This window comes from Pavona decussata, unplaced genomic scaffold (assembly GCF_977016875.1).
Source record: "Pavona decussata unplaced genomic scaffold, jaPavDecu1.1 SCAFFOLD_330, whole genome shotgun sequence".
NCBI lineage: Eukaryota > Metazoa > Cnidaria > Anthozoa > Scleractinia > Agariciidae > Pavona > Pavona decussata.
The window spans coordinates 492,458-517,757 of NW_028145718.1; the positions used below are offsets into that span (position 1 = coordinate 492,458).

The 25,300-nt window shown below is 39.5% G+C and overlaps 3 protein-coding genes across 5 annotated transcripts in view; 1 reads left to right on the forward strand and 2 right to left on the reverse strand.

The window, feature by feature from the left end:
• Nucleotides 1-12,848, reverse strand: LOC146453437 (uncharacterized). The gene is made up of 9 exons (XM_085096618.1): nucleotides 12,614-12,848; nucleotides 8,725-8,966; nucleotides 7,724-8,012; nucleotides 7,293-7,355; nucleotides 7,102-7,199; nucleotides 6,799-6,996; nucleotides 6,175-6,583; nucleotides 4,434-4,594; nucleotides 1-636 (listed from the first exon to the last, which is right to left on the reverse strand). Exons 2-8 carry the CDS (start codon nucleotides 8,959-8,961, stop codon nucleotides 4,467-4,469), a joined length of 1,422 nt encoding a protein of 473 aa, XP_084952744.1. The 5' UTR covers nucleotides 8,962-8,966; nucleotides 12,614-12,848; the 3' UTR covers nucleotides 1-636; nucleotides 4,434-4,466.
• LOC146453438 (uncharacterized) lies at nucleotides 8,979-14,874 on the forward strand. 3 transcript variants are annotated; one of them, XR_014859495.1, is made up of 3 exons: nucleotides 8,979-9,811; nucleotides 9,848-11,570; nucleotides 14,720-14,846. XR_014859495.1 is itself a non-coding variant. In XM_085096639.1 (3 exons), the coding sequence occupies exons 2-3, from the start codon at nucleotides 11,327-11,329 to the stop codon at nucleotides 14,872-14,874; spliced, it is 399 nt and encodes a 132-aa protein (XP_084952765.1). In that variant the 5' UTR covers nucleotides 8,979-11,189; nucleotides 11,276-11,326. The 3 variants fall into 3 exon arrangements, 2 of the variants coding, with proteins under 2 accessions (XP_084952765.1, XP_084952764.1); XM_085096639.1 differs by having other exon boundaries at nucleotides 8,979-11,189; nucleotides 11,276-11,570; nucleotides 14,720-14,874; XM_085096638.1 differs by having other exon boundaries at nucleotides 8,979-11,570; nucleotides 14,720-14,874.
• LOC146453439 (uncharacterized) overlaps nucleotides 14,687-25,300 on the reverse strand; it is a 19,556-nt gene continuing 8,942 nt past the window's right edge. Inside the window, exons 5-9 of the mRNA XM_085096607.1 lie at nucleotides 22,165-22,550; nucleotides 18,998-20,288; nucleotides 18,459-18,565; nucleotides 17,031-17,432; nucleotides 14,687-16,276 (exon numbers count right to left, since the gene is read on the reverse strand). Coding sequence (XP_084952733.1) covers nucleotides 15,950-16,276; nucleotides 17,031-17,432; nucleotides 18,459-18,565; nucleotides 18,998-20,288; nucleotides 22,165-22,550 — 2,513 coding nt within the window. The 3' untranslated portion in view covers nucleotides 14,687-15,949. The remainder of the gene's footprint in view (nucleotides 16,277-17,030; nucleotides 17,433-18,458; nucleotides 18,566-18,997; nucleotides 20,289-22,164; nucleotides 22,551-25,300) is intronic.

A 25,300-nucleotide genomic window follows, 5' to 3' on the forward strand; every position in this document is an offset into this window, starting at 1 on the left:
CCCCCCCCCGGGTTAATACAATATCCTTGTCATATATCCTACTCACTATGCAATATCGGGTATGCTGTTACACTGACTATCATATCTCACCAAACAGATTTCACAATACTGTTGGTTTCTGTACTCTAACATCTGTTCGGCCTTATGTCTGTTGTTGACCTAAAGTTCTTGGACTTGTAGCACAAAGCCCAATAACTTTACACAGATTAAAAGAATGCGCCAAGGAATATTCGACAAATATTGCATTTAATATGAAATTTAAGTTACTGTCTTACAAATCTGAGTTCAGGAGACACAGTGGTATTTTAATTATCTCGCGACTATAAGTTTGCAAAGCCTTAACATGCTCAATATAAACAACTCAGACTTTTGGGTGCAATTCGATTGCAAGACCGTGGTTACTAGCTATAGATCATTGCTAATTGCCACCCTGCATTATACTGCGTCAAGTGTTAACCTCCTGTACAGAGCTTTGCACAAAACTTTCTATCGATAACTATTTACATCAACATTAATATATAAGCTATACGGAGGGCTCGTCTGATTGTTATTGCTTTGTTTTGCTACTGTACATTTGTACATCTCTTTTGTCTTTTCTGGACAATATGTTTGTCAATCGTCATTCGCTAGGGTCCCCTATGAAAGACAAAAAAAACTGATATATAAGCAACTGTCGGAAGATCACGACTTTAATTTTCTACCGTAGATATTCTGATTCAGATAAATCACTCATGTCCAATACACTCGACCTGAGTCCGGTTGACTTCACTCCCAGGCGGATTGAGTCCGATCGCGACCGGAACCGGAAATGAGTGCAAGGCGTCGGTGGTACCGGAAGTAAGGGGTTAACATGCGCGAGCGGGGGATTGAAAAGTTGGCAAACAGACTCCATCGGATCCGATGGAGACAGTTCGTCTTGACAAAAGTCAATCGGACTTCCGGAAGTCTGTTGGCGCGAGATATGGGCAATATCTCAAAACAAGCGCGCTACACATGTAACATTAGTCATTCTTTAAGCCACACAAAACAAGCGCGCTACACATGTAATATTAGTCGTTCTCTAAGCCATGAACCGAAACAAGCGCACTGCACATGAATATATCTCGTTCTTTAATCCATGAACCGAAACAAGCACGCTACACATGAATATATCTCGTTCTTTAATCCATGAACCGAAACAAGCGCGCTACACATGAATATATCACATGAAACATTAGTCGTTCTTTAAGCCATACAAAGCAAGCGCGCTACACATGTAATACTAGTCGTTCTTTAAGCCATGAGGAGAACCAAGCGCGCTATACTTGAAACATTAGTCGTTCTTTAAGTCATACAAAACAAGCGCACTGCGCATGTAATATTAGTCGTTCTTTCAGCCATGAGGCGAAACGTTAACAAGCGCGCTACACATGTAACATTAGTCATTCTTTAAGCCACACAAAACAAGCGCGCTACACATGTAATATTAGTCGTTCTCTAAGCCATGAACCGAAACAAGCGCACTGCACATGAATATATCTCGTTCTTTAATCCATGAACCGAAACAAGCACGCTACACATGAATATATCTCGTTCTTTAATCCATGAACCGAAACAAGCGCGCTACACATGAATATATCACATGAAACATTAGTCGTTCTTTAAGCCATACAAAGCAAGCGCGCTACACATGTAATACTAGTCGTTCTTTAAGCCATGAGGAGAACCAAGCGCGCTATACTTGAAACATTAGTCGTTCTTTAAGTCATACAAAACAAGCGCACTGCGCATGTAATATTAGTCGTTCTTTCAGCCATGAGGCGAAACGTTAACAAGCGCGCTACACTTGTAACATCAGTCGTTCTTTCAGCCATGAGGCGAAACAAGCACGCTACGTCGTTCTAAAAACCATGGGGCGAAACAAGCGTGCTACATATGAAATATACGAGGCGAATTAAGTCAACATCACGAAACATTGCACTCGACTCTATATCTCGCTCTTTAAACCATCGGAGCTGAACAATATTTTCTCAAATCCCGCTCATTGAATTTCCGATTGCCACAGAATTGCCTGAGTATCTGGCTGAGTAATAAAGTACAATGTATGAATGTATTGATCGTATATATGGCGGCGATGATATGGAAACTGTCATCAACATAGAACAATCGCCGCACAGTAATTTTTAAATAATAGCCACAGGGCTGTCAATCACTATCCTGCGAGCAGAGTCTCTTCCACTGATCTAGGAAGATCGAAGAGACGCAGCTCGCAGGGTAGTCACCTCGCACGTTTTGAAATATGGAGAAAATGACTTCCCCGGCCAGCAATAACAAAGCGCCTTACAGAGGCGTCGCCTCATCAACTGAAGGCCGAATTCACGGGTTTAGTGGAGGGGGGAGGGGGGGGGGGGAAATAAGCAGTACCAGAAACTTTTTTGTCCGGAAGTCGAGTCTCAAGAAATAGCAAATTTCGTCAGTTATATATATCCAGGAGATTACAGACATAAATCAGGAGACCAGAAGATACGCCTATAAATCTGAGAATGCAGACATAAATCTGAAGACCGGGAGATACGGTTCAAAATCTGGAGACTCCCTGATTATCCGGGAGAGTTGACAGCCCAATAAGCTATCGCTGATCTGTTTTTCTTGGAACTGCTTTTCTTAGATAAAAGTGATCGTAGTCAGATTATGTGGAAATGTGGCTTTAAAGTTACACCAAAAAAACAAGAAGTAATTTGTGATGCAATCGCTTTATTGTATAGGAAATGAACCTGCATTATTTAACTCATTGTTTACAATGAGTCGATGCAGATTTAATTAGTTACCACATGGAAATTAACTAAAACTAAATTATAAAATACTTTTTGGCTGATAACTTTATCTCAGTCAATCCATATGTACCAAAGAAGGAGCAACTTGGTGTTATACTAAAGTTAAGCAGGCTGTTCTGGTTTAATCACCTCATTATAAACAAGGACAATTCAGCCAAACAGTTTTCATTTCAAGAACTTGTGGGACTCATAACAATGTTTATATTATTTATCAAAAAGCTGTTAATCAATCTGGTTCAGGTTAGGATAAATCTTGGTTATGCATGACAAGTTTCAGAAGTTTGGTCCCCCAACAGAAATCCCAGGGGGTACTTCCCTATAATAGTGATGGGGTTGTTTGTTAAGAGGTAGCAGAATTTGGTTTATAGTCATGTTTCAAATTAATTCCACTCCTAGTAGGTTGCAATTCAACAACAACAAATTAAATGGCACTGAAAATTTTAATACAGGTAACCTTCGAATACTTTCTTATCAACGACTGTTTTAAATTTTGTCATGAGACTTATCCAAATAAGTTAACAGCAGGCATTTACGATGTAGCACCCTAAGTGTACCAATTAGCAATTTTATAGCCCTAAAAGGAATGACAAGCACTCCAACCACTTTTTAGGGGGGTACCCCTCTGGCTCTCTCCTTTATGAGTGAGAGTTAGGGGCTGCATGTATCTACACCCAACAAAATTAAGCAAGAAGAGTTAGTCACGTATGTTTTGGGGAAAAAGGTATGTTAAAAGTTATGTGCATGGTAAAATTAATACATCGCCGTGAATGTTGAAGGCGGTTATGTTGATAAAAAACATGGATAATAGGAAAGTGTATAATATTCCTTAAAACAAAGTTATATTACTTACGATCAAGTGATCCTTTGTTTTATTCTGGTCGTTTGTCACCATATCCTTTATGGACACGGCTTGAAAAACACTCCGTTTCGATTCAGAAATCGTGTAACCTAACATTTTCTCCAAATCCAAAGGTGTAGGTGCTAAGCATTTGGGTTACACCCCCTCCCCCCAATTCGCTTAGTTCCGGCGCCTGGAACTCGAATAAAAAACGTGCATGGTGCACGGTCCATTTCAGAATCGAAATGGAGTTCCATGGAGTTTTTCTCAAGCCTCAAATATCCACAAGATATCTTTATCGGGCAAAACAACCAGCCCTTTTGATTGTGAGTGAAATAACTTTATTTCAGGGAATATGAAACTTTCTTTTTATCGAGAAACATGTAGAAACATACAACAGGAGCATGGGACGACGGAAAAACTGATTTGAGCCCCTAATGGTAGTAGAACTTATGACAGTTCCCTACACTGTCAGATGCTTCGAGCTACACGGAGACTCTGCGGCGGTTTGCAGATCATTCATATGGGACGCGAGTCATGTATTCTCCTAAAATTAAACATCAATTTTTTATCATCACACAACACTCGCCGAAGTTAGTGGGTAGAGAACCCAACCAGTGTGCGCAAACGCACTGGGTGGTTCGACTGCTCACCCAGAGACATTTTGTTTTGTCCTTTCCAATGACATCCAGAATACTACACTTTCATTACCGAGTTGAAAGTTTACCATCCCCCTTTATCATTGCCGGAATACGTCGCGTTGATTAAGTAAGTATATTTACATCCAGCGTCATCCAAATTCTTTCCTCTGTCAATTAGACAAATCTTTCCCTGAATCGCCGTTTTCTGCGACACAATTCCAGCCTCAGAGAAGCAACTTCCACGTATTCTTGCCAGTGCTTTTCTCTGGCGATCAAAAGAGCTTCTTCCGATGGCGCAATTCCTATAAAAGAAGACGCAAGTGCAGCTCATGAGCACAGAGAATTTCAATGACCATTTTCGGTGAAATAAAAAATGCCATCGTTGATACATATTTTAGAATTTATTTCTGTTAATTATCCATTTTTTATTTATTAGTCTTGTAATTTTAGTCTGCGTAATTTTTACATTTAATTTTTGCCTTGCAATTTTTAGCGTGGGCTATTTTTATTTTTCGTAATGCTGTGTAAGGATTGATAATTATTGCAATGACATTATATTAGCTTTCAAGCCGCCACGCGTTACTAGGTTCATACGTTCGATTGTTCCTGCGGTTGAAATCTTTTGTTACAATGAAGCTCAGATCACTTCATGACTTAAATTTATCCTTCTGCAAGAATGGGCTTAGGCGATCAACGCGTCAGCACAAACATTTCGAGAAAAACTCCGATTTTATTTATGTGGATGTCCAATGGCATCTTCAACAGTTCCACCCTCCCGACATTTGGGGACGTTTCTGCCAGCGGGTTCTCCTCCCTCGGATCTAGTACCGGCAGATCTCCCATCAATCTTATTTCAGCTAATAGGTAAAGTCCTACTTACACCCCAAGTGCTAAAAAAAACTCGAAAAAAGTAGACCATCAACTGGCTATATGAGTTTGCACGAGGTAATTCGTCATCTCCTCAGCACTATAAGTACGACGAAACTTCTAAGAAGAAGGCTATGTTAAAATACCTTGGGGCCAATGTTGAAAGCGTCTAGCTACACGTGGCCTAGTGTGAGGGCATTTCATTCCCATATGGCTAAACTAATTGAATTCTGTCGTCTGGAATGGATGAGCTATGAAGCTATTAAGTTCATATTATCATCATTAATTATTATTATTATTATTATTAGAAGGCCAAAGTCTTAAAGGTGAACAGGGGAATAATTGCCCTTTTTAATGTTGTCAATTTAACGGTAAATTTCACTTCCAATGGTCGAAAGAGATTCACATTACACTTTAAAGCTGAAACTTTACGATTCTATGGCTCATCGTGAGTAGTTGGGAAAGCATGCCTATAGGCCGAGAATCATATAGCTCACATGCATGCTTTCTCTGTCAGTGGAATAACTGAGTCCACGTAACTATTAAATGACACTTCTAAACCGCTAATGCACACAAAAACTAGAACCTTTATTTATGAACCAGTGCAGGGTCCTTTCTTTCTACATCATAGATCGGTGTATACAAATGAAAAGGGAACTCCGCAAGCAAGGAATTGTCACACGCACTATAGGGGGTCAAGCTCGCCTGTGAATGCCATAGACCGGAAAATAGTAGAGGGAGTCGTTCGAGAGGGTGCGTTTGCTTAGGATTATTGTTTAATCTCTAGTGGGGTATCTTCCTATTTCACGTTTTGAGTGCAATGAACCTTCGTTTTTCAGTCCAAAAATGTATATTTACCTTGTTCAAAGTTCCCTCGCCGTATGTAGTGCACAGGGAGTCGTTCGAGAGGGTGTGTTTGCTTAGGATTATTGTTTAATCTCTAGTGGGGTATCTTCCTATTTCACGTTTTGAGTGCAATGAACCGTCGTTTTTCAGTCCAAAAATGTATATTTACCTTGTTCAAAGTTCCCTCGCCGTATGTGGTAATCTGTCTTGACAATGTCGAAACTTAACAGCGGTTTCTTCGGGTAAAATATCAAAAGATCCCTTTCTATTTCCTCGATCAGTTGGAACGCTTTTGCCATATGCCTTTCAGAGACTACTTTCCGGACATCAAGGTTCTTGACGTGACGGCTGGATTTAACGTAGAAGGCGACCTGTCTGTTCTTTGCCCTTATCTGGAAACGCTTTGTGATTGGTCGCGTTTCAGCGCTTAAGTGTGTCTCGACATTTTGGAAACACCTTTCCGCAATGGCCTCTTCGTAGTCTGTGATCCCAACTTTGGCAGCTTTCTCCACATAATAGGAAGCAATGAAATACATGTTCTCTGCTGTTTCCTCTCCCGTAGCACATGGTAATAGCAGCTTAAAACAGAGGACAAAAATTTGGATTGAGTCAATAGTCTGACGTATTTGTTAAACGACCCAGGCAACTAGTGGCCTGTCGGTCGGATCATCTGAAATTAGGATATCTTCAATTAAGACATAACAATGCATTTTTATCTAAATGTTTATGTACACTTGTCGTTTATCTGAATGAGTTGCAGACCTCCAACGAAATTCGAAATGTTAAAATTTACCTCCATAGAATCATCGAGCAATTCCTTGGCCTTAGCATAGTCTCCTTCTCTGCGAGCAAGAGCTGACCATACATACTTCACTTTAGAAAGCAGAAAGCGATCGTTGGTCGAGTGGTACCTCCTTGACATCTCCAATGCTTTCTCTGCATGTTTCTTCGCCTCTTCAGTCCTGTTTTCATGTAATTCCAGCATGGCCAGCTACAAAAGAGGACGAAGAAAAAAAGGGAGAGTGTAAATCGGCCTCTCCCTTCAAAAGAAAGCTCTTTAATAGAAGAGGTCGGTAACTTTCATTAGACGACAAACCTCGTATAACGCCAACGGGATCAAATCCATGAACCGTGGATGACTGTCAGCAACCGCTTCAAGCCTGTCAAAGACTTCCAGGAAATCATCTCGTTTTCCTAATAAACGAAATAAGTATCCACACATACAAAATAGTTAAATTGGTTTCGATTCTATGTTCGAAATATGGTAATTTGGTTATCACAACTCACCGTCATCTGCTAGACGCTGAAAAAGCTTGGAAATGGCCATTCCCACTGCACTGGCCCACATGCCTGAGAATTATTGAGAGCAAAACTAAAGTCATCTTTGTATGGTAAGATAGAGCTATAACAAGTATCGTTGCCTTGTCCAGAAATTCTTTTTTGTCTTATGATCCAGAATAAATGACCTGTTGAGATCATACTATTTATGCCACTCCCATGGATAGCTAGATTCGCATTTTTCTTAATTCTGGCATTGCCGCATTATATTTAATTGCAACCCTCCCCAAATACCATACCGAAACTTTGTTCACTCCTAACCAATAAATGCCTACAAACCTAAACACAAGAATGAATCAACGAACTTGATAACTTTTGTAAAAAAAGGTAAAATCTACTAACCACTCAAGGCAGTGTTTTTGAAAAACAAAATCAATTACCATTAGGTCTGATTTTCTTCATGGGCCTTTCAATTTCAGGTCCTTCCTGGTACTCCTCCAACCAGGGGCCTGGAACACAGATTCTCTGGTGTATGCACGATACACATCGGGTTCTGTCCGTAGAAAATAACTTGACTTGGTTTACAAACAACTGGGGCCGTGTGGACGGAAGTACAAGAGTAAGCACGCCCGTTGATCCGTGTAGCACACGGAAATTATTGTCTTGAACGTTGGTAAAGATCATCCCATGCGGGGAAACGTTGACTGTTATGGAATATTCTCCATTGTTCTGACAAAAGAGTAAAAAGTGGGATTCATCAAACATCTAGATCAAACAAGCTCCTTCGTCCGATGAGCTACCATTTCATTAACTATATAGGGCTTGAGCATTTACTGTCCATGGTGCCTCAATATACTACTATGACAGCTGAACTAACAATTGAAAATAAATAATTGTAATACATGGGGATCTATATAACTTATATATGAGGCATTGCATTCTTAGGTATTTAGGTATTTCAACGCATTTAACTTATTCTTAAAATATTTGAACTTTTAAGTACTTTAAGAAGTACTTTTGAAATGGTAGGGAAGACTGTTCAATCAGTTCTCCGGGCAGAGGCAAATGCCCTACAGCATTTCCATATTTGTTTGTTCCCAATTTTGAATTGACTTTTGAAATATTAAAACTTAGAGTTTTCAAGGTGATTGGGCAAATATATTGCCAATCAAACCAAAGGTATTTAGAAATCAATACTCGATTATGTGACTCCATTTGCTTCTAGAGGCTCCACGTTTGAACAGTAATATCTTTGGCGAGCAATCATTGTTCAGAAAGCATTCAATTTGCCGTCGAATTTCCATTCGAATTGGCGGTAAACTTGACATCTAAGTATTAACACTGAAAAAACAAGAGCAGAATAGCCGAATGCAAAGAATTCTTTAACGTGTATTTTCGTTATAATTTTGTTTACAGATTAAAAAAATATACTCATACTTACAACATCAAAGCCATCGGCTGTTGGGTTCATGTCGCAGGACCAAATTTCGTCGTGCCTGTCATCCACAATTGCCACCCGATAGGTTATGACAACAAACGGGACAGATATAAGGCCAGAAGGCATTAAGATGTCTGACTGATGGTTCAATAAGCCGAAGTTACGGGCATAAAACGTTCCGCGTACGGCACTGAGTCTAAGGGAGTGAGTTATAGAGAGGCGTAGTTCGCTCCGAGCCATGATGCCTATCCAAAATAGAAAATATTGCATTGTCATTGAATATTTATCATGCCGGTAACTACTCGCGGAAGGACAATTCATTCTTTATTGGCTTTATTTTATTGACAAGGCTCCGCGATCCAGTCTGCAAACGGCAGGTACAAGAGTCGGACCGGATCAACTCGGACCGGTAGTCCAGATCGGATCAACTCGGATCGACTTGGATCGCCTCGGATCATGAAAAAAAAAACATAAAATTAAATGAAATTGAAACTTTTACCCATGTGAAGGTTAAAATTCCAGTCAAAAATGGGCCAAATTAAGAAAGACTCCCGACGTTTCTCCGTGTTGTGCTGTGTAGTCAAGCCGCCATTTTGTATTCTACGTGCCAGTTCCTCTCGGACTCGTCTCGTTTTCTTCCATCCCTGATCCCGCCGCGTCGATCTCCGCGTCGATCTCCACGATCATGGACCCAGATAAAGCCGGGTAAAATCGAAGCCATCTTTGTCAGTGAATTTGTATCCGTCCACCAAAATGATACAGGGTGTCCCAAAATTTCGCTCCTGTACTTTAAAACCCTGCATTTAAACGCAATTTTACTCGATTACCGAATAATTTCAAATACAAGTTTGCAAGACTATTACCGTACATTTGTGCTACTTTATTTCTAAAATTTTCAATTTATTTTTATTTTCCCGCCAAATTTGCGCGCACGCGTCTAATTTCCCGCAAAAACTGTGATCACTTTTTCAGCAATTTTTTTAGTTGAGCTGCTGAACTCATCGAACCATTTTTTTCTCTCGTGTGGAAAATGAGCCCTTTAAGTGGTAAAAAGCTTACGTATTTGAGGGCCCAAGCTTATGCACTAAGAGTTAACGGATTCACAGTCGAAGAAATCGCTAAAAAGCTAAAAAAATCTGATCGTTGGGTTGTGAAATGGTCGGCGAGAAGTGCCGAAAATTTCGAAGATAAACAACGAAGTGGAAGGCCAAAGGTAAACAAAGATGCAGCAATTCAAGTTTTGAATAAAGCTAAATACAAGAGAGGGAATTCAACAAGACAACTTGCAAGAGAGCTCGAAAGGAAAATCCTTGATGGGGGTAAAAATTCTGTCTGGAGGTACATGAAAAACCAAGGATGGAGGGCACTTGGACGGCCAAAGAAGCCTCTTCTCAGCACAGAGCAGCGAACCGCGCGTCTAAAATTCGCAAAGGCGTTTAAACATCTCACTGTAGAAGATTGGGAGGATTTCCAATTTTCGGATGAATGCCCGAAATACCTCTTTCAACTTCCAAGCCCCAAAAATGACATCGTATGGGGCTCACAAGAGGACAAAGTTCCGCCAGCTTACCAAGTTAAGAACAGCTCAAAATGGATGATCTGGGGTGGGTTGACCGGACATGGCTAGACTGCTCTTCATTTTGTACCCCAGGGGAGATCTGTAACTGCCGATTATTACATCGAAAACATCTTTAAGAAAGAATTAAAGCCTCTGCTACGCCGCAGAAGTACAACAGAAGCTGTAGACAAGCGAAAACCGGCTGTTCAGCTCTAACAAGCAGATGACGCTGGTACAGGACGGAGCACCAGCCCACACGGCAACGGCTACCCAAGCATGGTGCGGTAAAAACCTGCCGAATTTCGTCGCTAAGACAGAATGGCCAGCCAATTCGCCAGATCTCAACCCTGTAGAGAACCTTTGGAGCATCATGGATGGCGAACTCTCCAAGGACCCTTCTCCTAAGAACATGGATGACCTAAAAGGACGCCTGAGACAAGCCTGGAAGAACATCAAGCCATCCACGCTTCCATGCCACGCAGGCTTCAAAATGTGATAAAAAATAAGCGGGGGGGGGGGGGGGGGAGGGGGCACTCAGGATATTAAATTTTGGAAGACTTGTACTTAGTTGGAATATAATTGCTTTGTTTAAATAGTGTATAGAAATAAAGCTGCGTTCTTGAGATATAACCATTTAAAATAGAGGAACGAACTTTTGGGACACCCTGTAGTTTCAGTCATAAACCATTTCTGTAACGCTACGCGATTTCGCAGAAATCGCTTGACTTCCGTTTGGCTCTTAATTTGGAGAACAGGAAGTTTATAGATTTAGCTAATCATCAAGCAAAACGTGGCCTCCTTGACGACAACGGATTTCAGTCCAAAATGGTTGACGTTTTATACGAACGAACTTAAAACGATTTTCAAAGATCCTGAAGATAGTTTTTTAATGAGGACGATGATCCGAAAGGTATTTTAAGTAATTAAGAAACGTGAGCTTCGCAACATCTGCATCTACATTAGCTAAATCTATCAACTTCCTGTTCTCCAAATTAGGAGCCAAACGGAAGTAAGGCCGATTTCTGCGAAGCGTAACAGAAATGGGTTATGACTGAAACTACCCTTTTGGTGGACGAATATAAATTCACTGACAAAGATGGCCCAGATTTTTCCTTCATCGGGGTCCACGATCGTGAAGATCGTGGATCGTGGATGATCACGAGACGAGTCCGAGAGGAACTGGTAAGCAGTATACAAAATGGCGGCTTGCCTACACAGCACGACACGGAGAAACGTCGCGAGTCTTTCTTATTTTGGGCCATTTTTGACCGGAATTTTCATCTTCAAATGAGTAAAAGTTTCAATTTCATTTAATTTTGTTTTTTTTTTCATGGTCCGAGTCGATCCGTGTCGATCCGACCCGGACTGGCGGTCCGAGTTGATCCGGTCCGACCTTTGTACCTGCCTGTCTGCAAATGATTTGTGGCGCATGAGATTGACGCTGTATTTGCTTTGACTTTGTCAGGTTGACATAGCAACAATGCAAAGGGCCAATATCTACCTCCAGAATATGGAAAATGTAACTTGAATTGAGCATAAAATACAGGGCAGTATATAAAGGACAACTATGATTGTCTGAACCGTATATTGTACCTCTAAAAAATGCTTGAAGTTTCAATTGCCTCTCTCGAAGTAACTCACCGGACTTTGATCTTTACTTAGCAGCTGATACAAAACAGTATAAAAGAGAAACTACTCGGTGCACATCGTAAGGGAAATATCTCCCTGTATTCGACGCAAATATCAAGTTTTAGTTTCTGAAATTAAATGAAACCCTGATAGACGTTAAGTCTTACCGTGAGCTACGATACGCCATCCGAATTTTGGGGCAAAACAAGGGGAAGGTAAGGGGGCGTGTGATGTCATGGAACGACACTCGCAATGGAATAGCAAATAAACGAAGCTTCTCGCCCATATTTACTTCGAACGTTCTGGTCCATATATACTTCACGATATCAACTCACCTGAGTAAATAGCTAGTGATGAACCCTTACATAGAATAGAAACGAACGTTTTGGTCCCTTTTTCGTTCCATGACTGGCTATAACGACGATCGAGTCATTCATTAATAAGTGAGCGAACGAATTTTAAACGAATTTGTCGACAGTACTGATCAGTTTATGCACCGAAAAGCAAAATAAACGCCAAACAGCGTTTCTTGCAATCTCTACCCAAGCTCACAAACATATTTACTCCCTTTTAAGGAAGTTTGCAAGGAAAACCAAAACTTCAATAGGTATGTTGATACCAACAGGAACGAAACACGAAATCGACCTCAGCCCGCTTAAAGACCATGGCTTCGTTCCAGACATATTAAAGTTAGGTGTCTTTTACCTTCGTCTGAACAACCAGCACTCTAGAAGCACCCTCAAATCAGCAAACGCTCGCTTCGATAAACGTCAGCAAATTCTAAGACGATATGCACTGTTCCTGCGATTATTGCAAAACAAAATATTTATATGCAAATTTTAAAATCAAAACTACTTAATAAGCTTACGTTCGGGGATCCCCCTAACGATAAAGGTCATCGTTTATATGGGAACGTTCATGCTTGATAATGGACAATATAAATTATTAGCTTTTGCGTCAAACGTTTTCTTTTAATTGTTGTTATTCCAAAAGTAGCTACTACGCTCACTGTTAACAATGTAATCATCCTGACCTACTACTTGATACGAAAGCCGTGGTCAGGGACGTCAGAATTCAGACTTCAAAAGACTCCGGACTTCGGACTCTAGATACCAGACTGACAATATTTTACGCTTTATTGTTGCGAATTACATGAACTCAGTGGAAGTGTTGTTCTCAGAACCTAAAGGCTTCCGTTGGTAGAATCAAATTAACAGGGGCACCCAACGGTTCGTGCGGTCTGTGGAATATTTAATGGTTTATTCAGAATGCGTGACTGTGGATCGTGGAGAGAACGGGTTTTCAGCAAATTTCAGTAAATCCGCCAATGCACGGATTAAAATACTAAATAGGAAATCAGGAAGTCGACAAAATACCCTTGCCCCAGTTCCTTTGATGTCAAGTCAATTGTTGTAGAATTGCAGATAGAGGTATAGATAGGTACTTTATTGGCATACTTTGCGGCCAGAGGCCGAATTACGTATATACATATTTAGTTATAAAAGCTACAATATTATACAAAAACTTGAAATACTTTAAGAAAAAAGAAAATGCATATTGTACATTCGGTATAAGAAAAAAAAAATTGGGTTCTGAACAAAATCTTATTAAACATCTAGCTATTCCCGACCCTGTAGGTTTTAAACTTGACATCAAAAGTTCTGGAATGCCTGAGAGTCTGTTGTGAACTATGCGAGGCAGACAGTAAATGATGGAGACGGTGATCCCTGTCCTCTAGATAATATCCAAAAGCGACTGACTCTAGGTCTAACGCAGCTACAGAGTTTTAATAGGATAAGGAGTTTGAAATGTGTTGGAGCAACCGACCAATCGGAACGTTTTTGGTAAGATATTCAACTGTGATGTGAACGATGAAACAAAGGATTTGTGCAGGGTCGTGGCCCTTCCAATATAAATTGCAGCACCATTGTTTTCATGGCAAGGTTTCCTTACCAGTCCCTCCTATGGACTACATATTTCCATAAGAGGGGATCGTGAGAAGCTTAAACATTAATCATTATGATGAAAAGCCAGGGCCCTAATTTGGTGCCCTGAGGGACCCCCGAGGGCACCAAGCCCCATACCGACACACAACCTTTCAGTGTGGCCTCTATGTTTGTTCACTTACCCTTTCACTTACATCGTAGCGCCTGAATCATTTTACGTCATCTTTCTTCGAGATGGTGTTCAGAGAAATCAAGCAAAGTTTCTGTCAGACATTGACTCGATCTTGGCCCATATACAATCGAAACTTTCTATGTGACCGCCTTTCGTAAGCGACCATCGCTCGTTAGTGACCGCTTGTTGACCATATGAAAATTTGTCAAGTCAAATTCAAACACTCGTAAGCTGCCAACTCTCATAAGCGAACACCTTGGCTGCACATTTCGTGTGGTCGCTTATTAGAAGTTTTCTTTGTTTTGCTCTTTTAAATTGGACTTTCACAATCTAATAAGTTGCTTTGTTCGTTTGTCTACTGGTTTTGATCCGTTGAAACTTGAAACCAAAGGAATCAGCTACCAAGTAGGGGTCATTGACGAAACAGGGCTACACTGGATTCCCACCTTCCCCACCCCTCTACACATGCATTGAGCAGGCCATATCACTAAGAGATCGAACTAGATTGCCTGTCACTTGGAAACACATACGTTATTTATCAAGCCTGTTTATGATTACAAAAAGGAGCACATACAGGCACACCTAAATCGTCACAATCATGGGATTCCAAAAAAAAAAAAAAAACATAAAATAAAATAAAATAAAATGAAATTAAAAAAATAACTTAAATAATTGTTATGTTTATTCTGACAGCTTTGCCTTCATCTGACCGGTTTGTGAGCCGCATTACATGCTACGCTTTAACAATAGAGGCAATACAAGTGGCACCTCCTAAAATGTTGGAGGAAAAAGTACAAGTCCTTCAGTCTGAATCTGGTAAGGTTAACCGTGGGAATGTGATTAATTAGCTCGAAGCGCAAGATGCTTGTTACAAATAAGACGGGCAATTTGTTCCTCATAACTATGGGACAGTGTGAACTTGTGGAATATTGTGATGAAAGTTCTTGAAAACTGAAGGTATCTTACTTAACATACTAAAGTCTTAGATCTGTAACAACATGGCAAAATAGTTTCAATTATCATAATTACTGCTGTAATTGTAATTTATCTGTAAAGGTTACCAAATGATGAAATATTTCGGTAGTCCCACTCTTTAGGATGCCTTACTTGCTTCTAGTAGTCGAGTCTAATATGACCTGCTGCCAGGGAATTAATGCCTATGTTTCGGAGAGATCCTGCAACTCTCCAGGTTTCATTAAAAACAAACTTCGCATCACTTTGATATTCAGCTAAAGGATTACTCGGATAACTCTCGTTACTTAATGAACATAGTGATGTATGTCCTCAAGAGGGCACTGTGATAATATATTGACTTCAATGGCTCAGTAAAGTTTGAACGATATTACATAAATCAAGCGTATTTACAGACAATACTAATCAAGCACAGTGAGCCATTATCAAGACGAACTAAACTAAAAGATGCACACTAACGAAACGAAATATTAAGCTCCATCTATCAGCCATGTCTTCATCCTAAGAAGAAGCCTACAATCCGAGAGTCATAATGCTGGGCTCAAGTCTCGGTCACGGCATGCATGTAATAATTGCTAGCCAATTATGAGAGGTATATAACGTTTTTTTTAATGTGGTTGCGGAAGTCAAAAGTATTATAAATACCGACTAATGTTTCTTTTGGATCGATGTCCACCTAGTCGTTGAGGGCACTTTTCTTCCTGCTTTTCTTCCTGCTAATCAACTTGTTAAAAAAAAAGATTTTCTGAACAAATACAAGAAAATAAAACGTTGCTACTTTCACCTTGATATCATTTGCTTAGTTAAGTTCAAAATTGTAGTTAAGCAATATTGTTATAAATTAGTTCGTAATATCACGGGTCAGCATTATGACTCTCGGTGAAGGAGTAGGGGTCGTTTAGGGTTCGGAGAGGGATGATACTTGATAGATATGATAGATGAAACTTTATTTTACGGTTTAAATTCAAAAGTCGGGCCAGCGTTTGGCCCTACATCCGGGTCACCATCGTCGTCAATAGGCATGCGCACCAGGTTCTTCAGGTGAAGGCTGACGGAGTACATGAGGCCAAGAGCATCCCTCAGTGTGTCAGGGCGTCCATTAAACACGTTTTCCAGAGATTTTAACATCTTGGTATAGACCTTGTTAAACCTTTCTGCTTGCCTGTAGGCATTAGAGCCAGGCTTGTATTTTGACATGCGTGGATTAGAGGTCATCGGCCATACACCTTCGGAGTCAAAAGGAATTTTGGAACCATTGAAGTAGTATGTGCCTTTACACTACAAAAGAAAAAAAATCTTTTAACTCCCAAAATCATGTACGGCGTAGTGTTGAAAGTTAAAAGAAAAATGATGGCCATTATTAAAAACTGGACATTGTATATCGCGCTTTTAGGAATTTGATTAGCGGCCATGGTATCTGAGCCATTAAACTATACCCGAGAAATAGCGACAGTTTAGATTAATTGTCTTCTGGTTGTTCTTGCAAAGCAAAATCGGCAAGATCTAGCAATATATATACTTTTTTTTAAATGAAACAATTATTTCACTCGCGCTTATTGGATGAAAACGACAAAAAGATTGTTTTATATGAAGTACCCAGATTCAGGGTTAGGTGCATTCCTGGACGTACGTGTGGATATGAGATAATTATAGCCAACTAGGAGCTCGTTGGCTATCTATGGATAGCGAAGACACTTATTTGTTTGTTTTGCCTTTAGTTTTCAAAGTTGTCAAAAAAAAACAAAAAAACATTAAATGTCTTCGAATTAATCACATTCTTTAGGCTCTACGGCCGCTGACGCAGCGATGCAGGCTAAAAACTCCGAGAAAGCGTAAATCCGTCATTATTTTAAAGTAGTTACAAACGGTTTTCCTCCTCTAACTAGTGCCAAAAATACAATTTGCAACATTTAGCCTCACGTCTCGCAAAAATTCAATGAAAGAGCTGTGCTGCCAGTGTTATTGGTTGGTACATTATTAACTTGATCCTGGACATTAGTTAACAAGTTACTGCAAAGTTCGATCATCATACCTGAGGAAAATCTACCTTAACACCGCCATGACCTTTGTGAGGAGACTTTGGTTCCACCACTATTTCGTGCTCCTCGACAATGGAGTAAAACAGATAATAATGTGACAGATCCACTTTCTTTCCGGTATTCCAGGTAAAGGGGTTACACGGATTGCTACCTTCACCCTGATCAACTATGAGTTCGATGGCTTCTACTGCTGTATCGTAGTCTACGACCTTGATGGAGTGTCCTCGCACTGACCATTCACCAAAGTCAACCTGCCTGTTGATGTCTCCAGTGAATATGCTGTTATTCGATCCACATTTAGTGAGGTAACCGAGGGCGTTCAAAATGTGCTGGTAAAAGGCGCCGATTGTATTGTGGTTCTTGGTAATTTTAAAGTCGTCGCCAGGATAATGTCTCTGCCAAAGGGAAAAAATTAAAAAAAAAAAAAGGATTAAATTTTACTGTTATTAAACGACAGAACTTTAATTCATCGATGTTATCACCAGGTTTAGTTGCTAAGCGTAAAAGACAAGGATTTTTTTCCGTCGTCCAATCACCGCAACTTTCAAAAACATGCGGATCCTCCATCTTATTCTATCAAATATGAATTAGTAAAAGAAGAAGAAGCTACTAAGTAATCCAAAAAGTTCATCATTTAGTTTACTTTAATTACGTGATCTAAAAGTCAACAGGTCAGAGGGATTGCACAATAACTTACTTCTTATTTACAGTGCACGAGGGATGTTTGTCCGGATACTTGACAGTACGGATCAAGGGACGCTTGAACGAGTTGTATCACGTGCATTAAGGGAAGTTTTCGTTCACAAAATTAATTGTTTATAATTCTCTAACCAAACCCTAATAACTATCAGCAGCTGAATAGTGACCAAAAAAAGAAGATAGGCATATCATGTAGTTTAGACAGTTTACGTATTACTAAACAAACCGCCGTTCTTGTTGACAATGGAGTAAACTTCTCTTGTTTGTATTGGTGCAGGTCAGGGTTAATTCTGCTTTTTGAATTTTACCAAACAATTGAAAATTTGGGTTCCACGCAGCTTGAAAAACACTTCAACTTTACTGGATAAACACTGAAAAATTGGCGAAAGCTGCACTAACCCCAAATTCATGCGAAATTTGCAGATTTTCACCGAAACTTGAAGGATAAATTCAGCCTCATTAAGATCTATTCTGACAACAATTGGAATGCAACGAGAACTGGACAACTTGTACTTCATACATTTTCCAAGCATGAACATGTGCCATAATGCACTACAAGCACCAACCGGAATAACCAGTCATCCATGCTTTCATTTACATGTCTTTTCATTCATAAAACCATCCGTCCGTCCGTTTGTTCGTTTGTTCGTTCGTTCGTTCCTTCTCTTCTTTAGACAAAATGAATTATACAAAAATTTAATTGGCACAATAGCCATCGTTACCTTTCTTTTTGTCGTCCTTTTTTCTTCCTCTCCGTCCAGGATGTTATCTGTACCACCTATCGGGTCCGTCATTCGACGAATTTTTTCCAGTTGACACATCTTGTTCTCTAAGAATACAGCAGTAAACGTCGAGTCAGCATTATAAAAAACAAAACATTTATAGTTTTAATATGAAGGAATTTGTCCCGTCATAGACCTCTTTCATAAATGTTATTTACAGGTTAAAAGTAGCTATTAAACGTTTTCTCCATTCTTGATAATGATGTTAGATACATTAAAACGCCGAATAACGTTACTCTTAATTTTTCTATCAGGTTAGATGCTTAACAAGCAACTGACTATCCAAACACAGTAGTGTTATTTTTTTCCTGATGCTCTTCCGAAGGATGAGTAGATATGGGTGCAAGATTAGCAGCAACAACAACAACAACAACAACAACAACAACAAGACTGTATTACTCAAATTAAAAAGTTACATTAGGGTTGGGCACTTAAGCAATAAGGCGAAGGAAACTTTATAAAGTAGTAAATATACAAACCACGTAGAAATTCCTCGCTAGACAATGGGGTGAGACATTCTAATGACGAATCTCCATCGACCATTGGATCGGTATATATCCTCTCATCCATTCCTCCGATTTTGCAGTCTGCTTCCTTTTCACTCTTCCTGCAATTACCCTTACCTTTCATTTTTTTGCGTCGCTTCACAAACGAAAATGAGCGTTGGAAGCTTGACACTCGTTCTATTTCTAGTTCAGGCTGTTCGATTTTCATAAATATGTTCCTGATATGAGCAATTGAGAGCTTTTCAATAGAAACGACCAAGTCAGGCTGTACTCCGCCGGGAAGACGAGATGGGTAACGTGGAATGAAGTTTGCTGAATACAGAGATGGCTGCCCACCAACAGCGTTCAGTATGTTAGCAACAAGCGCCATATGCATCATCTCTTGGATTGCTATTGCCTTTAAGATGCTTTGAATATCGAGGTTATAGCTATACTTGATAGAGGCCAACGCAGTCAGGTATGGGGGGATAGTTGAATGCTCCAATTCCAAAGCGGTTTGCAAGTCCTTTCGGAGGTTTTCGACGGAGTAAAAGTGCTTCACGTCACCCACGGGCGGATTTTCTTTTGAAAGCCATTCGATAATAACCTGGTGTTTGGACTTTGAGAGGTCACGTGTTACTGGCATGTAATTTGGATGCGACACTGGCAGCTCCATACTCCCTTTGATGGCCTTTCTGAGGTTGACGACTTCATAATAATTTCCCAGATCGACGAAGTTCTCAGTCATTACCGGATACAAATTGGCATATTGCTTGAATATTGGATAGACATCATCCAGCCACGTTGGCTCTATACCCTCAAGAGTGTAATGGTCCCATACAAGAATAACAAATAGGGAGTTCAGTAGCACGATAAAGGCTTTTTCGGTGCACAGATCATCGCAGCTTTTCTTTTCACCCTTGATCTTGTACATAAATGGGTAAAGCTGTCCATCGATAAAACCCCTAGCATTTTTGGGATCCTTTGCTGTCATATAAAGAGTTGCTATTCCATTTTCATCCGTGATCAAATCGGGCGGAGAGGGCAAAGGAGGGCGGCCCACGTTTGGTTCATCTGAAAAAATTACGTTACAAGTACAAGGACTGATTTCCACGTTGGCTTGGGAGATAGGCCTTCCAAACTTTGTGGCAAGCAGCTGAATGTGAGCTAGTTCACCTGGATTCTTTCGAAATGTCCATTGGCCGTATGGATGGATATCAAGGCCATCTGCAGCTTCCGCGAGGAGTATTCTCTTGCATTTGACAACTGGAAAAGTGCCACTCACCTAAAAAAAATCACAACGGACTTTGATAATGGAACATGATCGCTTTTTAGACGTAAAATTAAAATAAATGCACAGGACGGATCGATCTATGAGTTAAGTGGTACAGAAATAACTTGGCTTGTAAAACTTGCAATTACTTGTTTCACATCAAGAACGGTACTGAAATGAAATTCCCAACACAGATATGTCTATTTTTACCAAAAACAATCTGCCTACCCTACCCCAAAGGTTTTTTTTTCTATGTTATTCAAATTAAGATTTTTTCCTCATTTGTTTTCATATCAACCAAGTGGCCATTCTACCTATCCGATCAACAATCCGTAAATGCTAGGAAAAATATATAGACTCTCGTTGACAAACCCGAACGCATTTACTAGCACTTACTGATTGTTGATCGGATAGGTGGAATGGCCATGCCATTTGGTTGAGATAAAAACAAATGAGGAAAGTATCTCAAGTTGAATAACACAGAAAACAATTTGAGTGATTTATTTTCTGTTGAAGTGAGTCATATAGTTGAGTTTATTATGAAATAATAACCCATGTTACGATCTTTTTATTTGAATTGAAATAGCTGCTTTACCATCAGTGGTTATTTTGTCCTTAGGAATCGGAGGATTATAAGATGACTATAAACCCCCTTTCGGCTGCCTGGTATATCGAATAATTATGCTCCTCGGCTTAAAGATTGTCCTGCTAAGTGCGGCATTTAGTTTCTAGACACCTAGGTTAGCGTTAGAGTAAGTGAATTACACTTTATAATCTGATCTGCACGTGTGCGCCCCACGTAAAAAGCAGCATTTTAAGACAAACGTGATTTCTAAATTAAGTTTGACATAGATATCAATGATGTCGAAAGCATCCTTTCTGCACATAAAGAAAGAAAAATTAGAAGTGGGGATCAAAAGGGAGGGCCATGGAGGTCGACTCCACCCCCCTAGCTCAAGTAAATTAAGGCATGGACCCGGGAGCTCTTTTAACTGAAATTTCAGGGGGTGGTCTATTTTCTAATCTTTTGTTCTAATATCGTAGGACTTAAGCGGACCTATAGGTTTGCAAATCTTGTCATTTCGATATAATGTGTGCATGGTGTATGCAAATTAGGTCACGTGACTCGTTATGGCCAAAAAAATGCTGTAAAAATGTAATACTCATAACAGTATTGAACTTGTGTTAGCCTCCAGGAGGTAAAAAAAGTTTTCTCATTTTTCCTAAAGAGTTATAAGCTAAAAATAACCCTGGTAGGCTACGTTACATGATACGACCTTTCTCTTATCCTTTCATGTTCTATAACCTATTACTTTCAAGTAGATCCTAACATCAGTTTGTGTTATTTAAACTGCTTACAAAGAATCCCTCAATTTTTTGGGAAAGGGATGTAGGCCCAGGCCTTAATTCACCGTTTTTAGATCAAAACCAAGGCCCATAGGGCCAAGGCGCCAAGATATTTCAACACATTAAGCGACCGAGAGCAACCCCCAGTTACTTAAAGATCTGGATTCACCTCTTGATGGTTATGTTTTTTTCTTGGTCATGTATTAAGAATTATGTAGAAGAAAAAAATTTTCTGTAATGTATGCTCCAGTCAATGACACAAGCTTACTCGGAATTAAGTAATCTGTGTGAGCCGTGTGATCCATTATGTGATAAAAGAGAACAACAAACGACGTTTCATCAGTCATTTTCAAGTTAAAAATCCCAATCTCTTACTTTTGCATATATTATATATGTTAATTTTCTTCTCAAGGACTCGAACTTGAAAATAAAGTTACTGATGATCAGTCGAATTGCGTTTGTTTTTTAGCGTTCAGTAGCTTATGCCACTGAATTAAAAGGTTCCCGATTAATAATATAAATATTGCATGCTGTGTTGTACCTCAGCAACAACCAGAGGGTGGCTTGCAAGCTTTTTAATTGTGCTATCTGACAGTGATCCATGGGCGGGGATGACCTGCACACCTGCGGATATCTCGTACCAGTTGGGATACTTATCATAAACCACGCCAAGCCAGAGTAGATCATCAGAACACGTCAGAGAAGGATATCTGCTTACAGGCAAGGCAACAAGTAGGCCCTCATAGTTATCGGTAGCTATACTTCCATTTTTATATACTTGGAAACTGTTGCCAAAGTCGATAAATATTTTCCTGTGACGCTGGTTGACGTAAAAGGGCGTATCCTGAACACTTTCATTTTGTGATTTCATCATGCGACCGTGAGTGAAGAAAGGTGGCGATTTCTGGCCCAGCAAACCGATTGTTCCTGAATAAGGAGCAATAAAATAGTTCAAGTTCTTGAAACCTATTAAGAGTAAATGTGCAATATTTGCTTTTCGCGGAAATAGTTACTTCCGATTGGTTATCGACGGCACAAAACTTCTCATACTAAATAAAATCGATTCTAATTGTTCTAGACAGTAGTTTGAATTACTATTAAGGATTTTTTTTATTTCAGCAAGTTAACTGGGGAACCTGGCACATCGTTGACTAAGATATTTTAAAATAAGACTTATTTTAAATCAACAGATGTAAATATCTGTTTGTTACTGTACTAATTGTAGCTAAGTCGTTCGTGCGTGACACAGATTAGGGAGCGAGCCTGTGAGATTTAATTTCAGCTCGTGGTAATTTTGGTGTTTCATAGTTTGTTTTACCTGTGTAGACAATATTTAACATCAATAAATACTTTAAAACGGTTCAAAACGCTAAAAACGTAAAACCCTTATGTTTATGAACAAACTTTGGCCGAGGAATTAATTTATTCAATAGTGCTTTGTTATGTAGAGTTGTAGATTTCAAAGGCGCTTGAGGACGGTGCCTACTAATACCGAAATATTTTTGTGCGGTTTATGACTATGCGGGAAAAGCAGATCTTAGCAAGGCCTATTGGAATTCAAAATGAAAATTGGGGGTAGCCACGCATTTTTCGGAGATATTTTAGCAATAATATCTCTAAAAAACGCCAAAATATAAAGCAATGTATGGGATTTTTTCCTAAATTGAAGCTTAATTATCTCTGAAAAATGCATGGTTACCCCCAATTTTCTTTTGAGGTACCAAAAGCATTTGGTAAGTTCTGCTTTCTCCGTATAGTTTTAAACCGGGCAAAATATTCCTGTGTTAGAAGGCACCACCCATAGGAAACCCGAGTATCTCGCGATGCGCAGAACGTATGCGCAGTAACGATAGTAGGCACCGTCCTTAATTTGAATTTTATCGAATTTTGATCGGCGTTCATACAAAAGTGCTACTAGATCCTAAAGATTTAAAAACGTAGACCTAAAATTCAATGACTGAACTGTCTTTGGTTATAATATCAGAGGATTTGAAGAACTACCGGTCAGCTTTTTTCGCCGCTGAGTTTGGATTATTTTACACCTTCGCGTAAATGAGAAAAGTGTGTCTTCTTAATCGGGTCTCAGTTCACTCACAAATGAGTAGAGATAAAAGTTATTGCCATGGTTTGACTAAGGAAGAATCAATGTATTCAATTATACTTAAGAAAGATTCACAGCTATGTAAACGTCTGTGTAGCGAGAAGCTGAAAAGTGTAAAATTTCGAGTTTCCTCTAGGTGAAATCTGAGCTTCCGGTGGGGTGACCGTTTTTCGTGGTTTTCTGCCGTTAAATGGAATATTTCAAAAAACTAACCTCATATCCTTCAGTCACTTACCTAGGCCTTCAAACTGACAAAGTATGAGCGAAATCGATTTTTTGACCGTGGCCACCATTTCTCTGATTTTTACTGACAATCACTCTTAATTCTAGAAATACGTCGATATTTAAAAACAACGCAAAGCTTCTTAATGGAATATTTGCATGGCAAAGGATAGTAAAAACGAACGACGTTTCGGTGTCGTCATGGCGCCGTTATCAAGTTCGGAGTAGTTAAAATAAAGCAAATGTCAGAAATAGTTCACCAACATTAATTAATATCTGAATATGGAATGTCACGCAAATACTTTTGCTTGAATTGGGTCCGACTGGACGTTGAGAGATGGTAACTCTCTAATTAGCAACATTTCGTAAACTAAATCAAACTTATTCATCCAATTCTTAAGAAGAGAAAAATATCTGTATAGCTCTTTTGGGACATTACGGTGTTTGTTAAGAGGATGCTTACCAATTTAAGAAGATTGGTTATTACGCTCGACCACGGTGTAAATGCCTAAGCGTATACCCTACATAACTTAATCCTTTAATTTCTATCAGCTAGCGAATCCCTTTTTTTTGCGTCACTTGTTTGTTTACTACTTATTTAACTTTTATTTTAGTCAATTCAGTTGTAAACACCAAATGTATTTGTATTTAGTTAAGTATAAACATACCTACCCGCCTCGACTAGCTTCAGTTATTTGCGGGTAGGTATATAAACACCTTGTAACTGTCTTTTTTTAATAAAGTGTTGTTGTTGTTGTTAAACTTGCATTACACAAGTCACATTGAAATTTACAAACAACACAATGCTGATTTACAGCAGGCGGTTTTCTCTCTTGTTTTTTTAGCTCTTGCTAGATTTTGCTACTGACAAATATCGGTTGGATGAATGTGTCTTCTGGCTAAGATCTTTGAGCTGTTTTGTACCAGGTCTGCCGAAGCCTGGTCTTTAAAAGGGAGGACTATTAGGACAGTTGGACTGTCTCCAAGGGCAGGTATTTGTTGAGGGCGTTCAGCTTTTGAAGCTACAAAATATCTAAAGGTGGTCTGGACAAGATGTTGTGGATATTTTTATCGGGTGAACACAGCTTTCAAACGGTCACATTCTTCAGAGAAGTACGGCCAACACGACTATGCGATAAGATATACGCACGATCAAGCATGGTTCTCAAAAGTCCTCGTTTAAAGCGCGTATCGACATGGCTTTGGTAACGTTATCTCTAAACGTCTGATCGGACTCAATTCAAGCAAAGCTATTTGCGTAACATTACATATTCAGATATGTCAATTTTGGTGAACTATTTCGGACATTTGCTTTACTTCAACTACTCCGAACTTGATAATGGCTTCGTGACGA

What these genes read in the sequence shown, in the direction of transcription:
- LOC146453438 (XM_085096638.1), top strand. Translation starts at nt 11,327, where the DNA reads ATGACTGAAACTACCCTTTTGGTGGACGAATATAAATTCACTGACAAA. An exon ending in GAATTTTCATCTTCAAATGA is followed by an intron (nt 11,571 to 14,719) that starts GTAAAAGTTTCA and finishes TTATTCTGACAG; the next exon opens with CTTTGCCTTCATCTGACCGG.
- LOC146453437 (XM_085096618.1), bottom strand. Translation starts at nt 8,961, where the DNA reads ATGGCTCGGAGCGAACTACGCCTCTCTATAACTCACTCCCTTAGACTC. An exon ending in GAAGAAAATCAGACCTAATG is followed by an intron (nt 7,356 to 7,723) that starts GTAATTGATTTT and finishes AATAATTCTCAG; the next exon opens with GCATGTGGGCCAGTGCAGTG. An exon ending in TCCCGTTGGCGTTATACGAG is followed by an intron (nt 6,997 to 7,101) that starts GTTTGTCGTCTA and finishes CCTCTTTTGTAG; the next exon opens with CTGGCCATGCTGGAATTACA.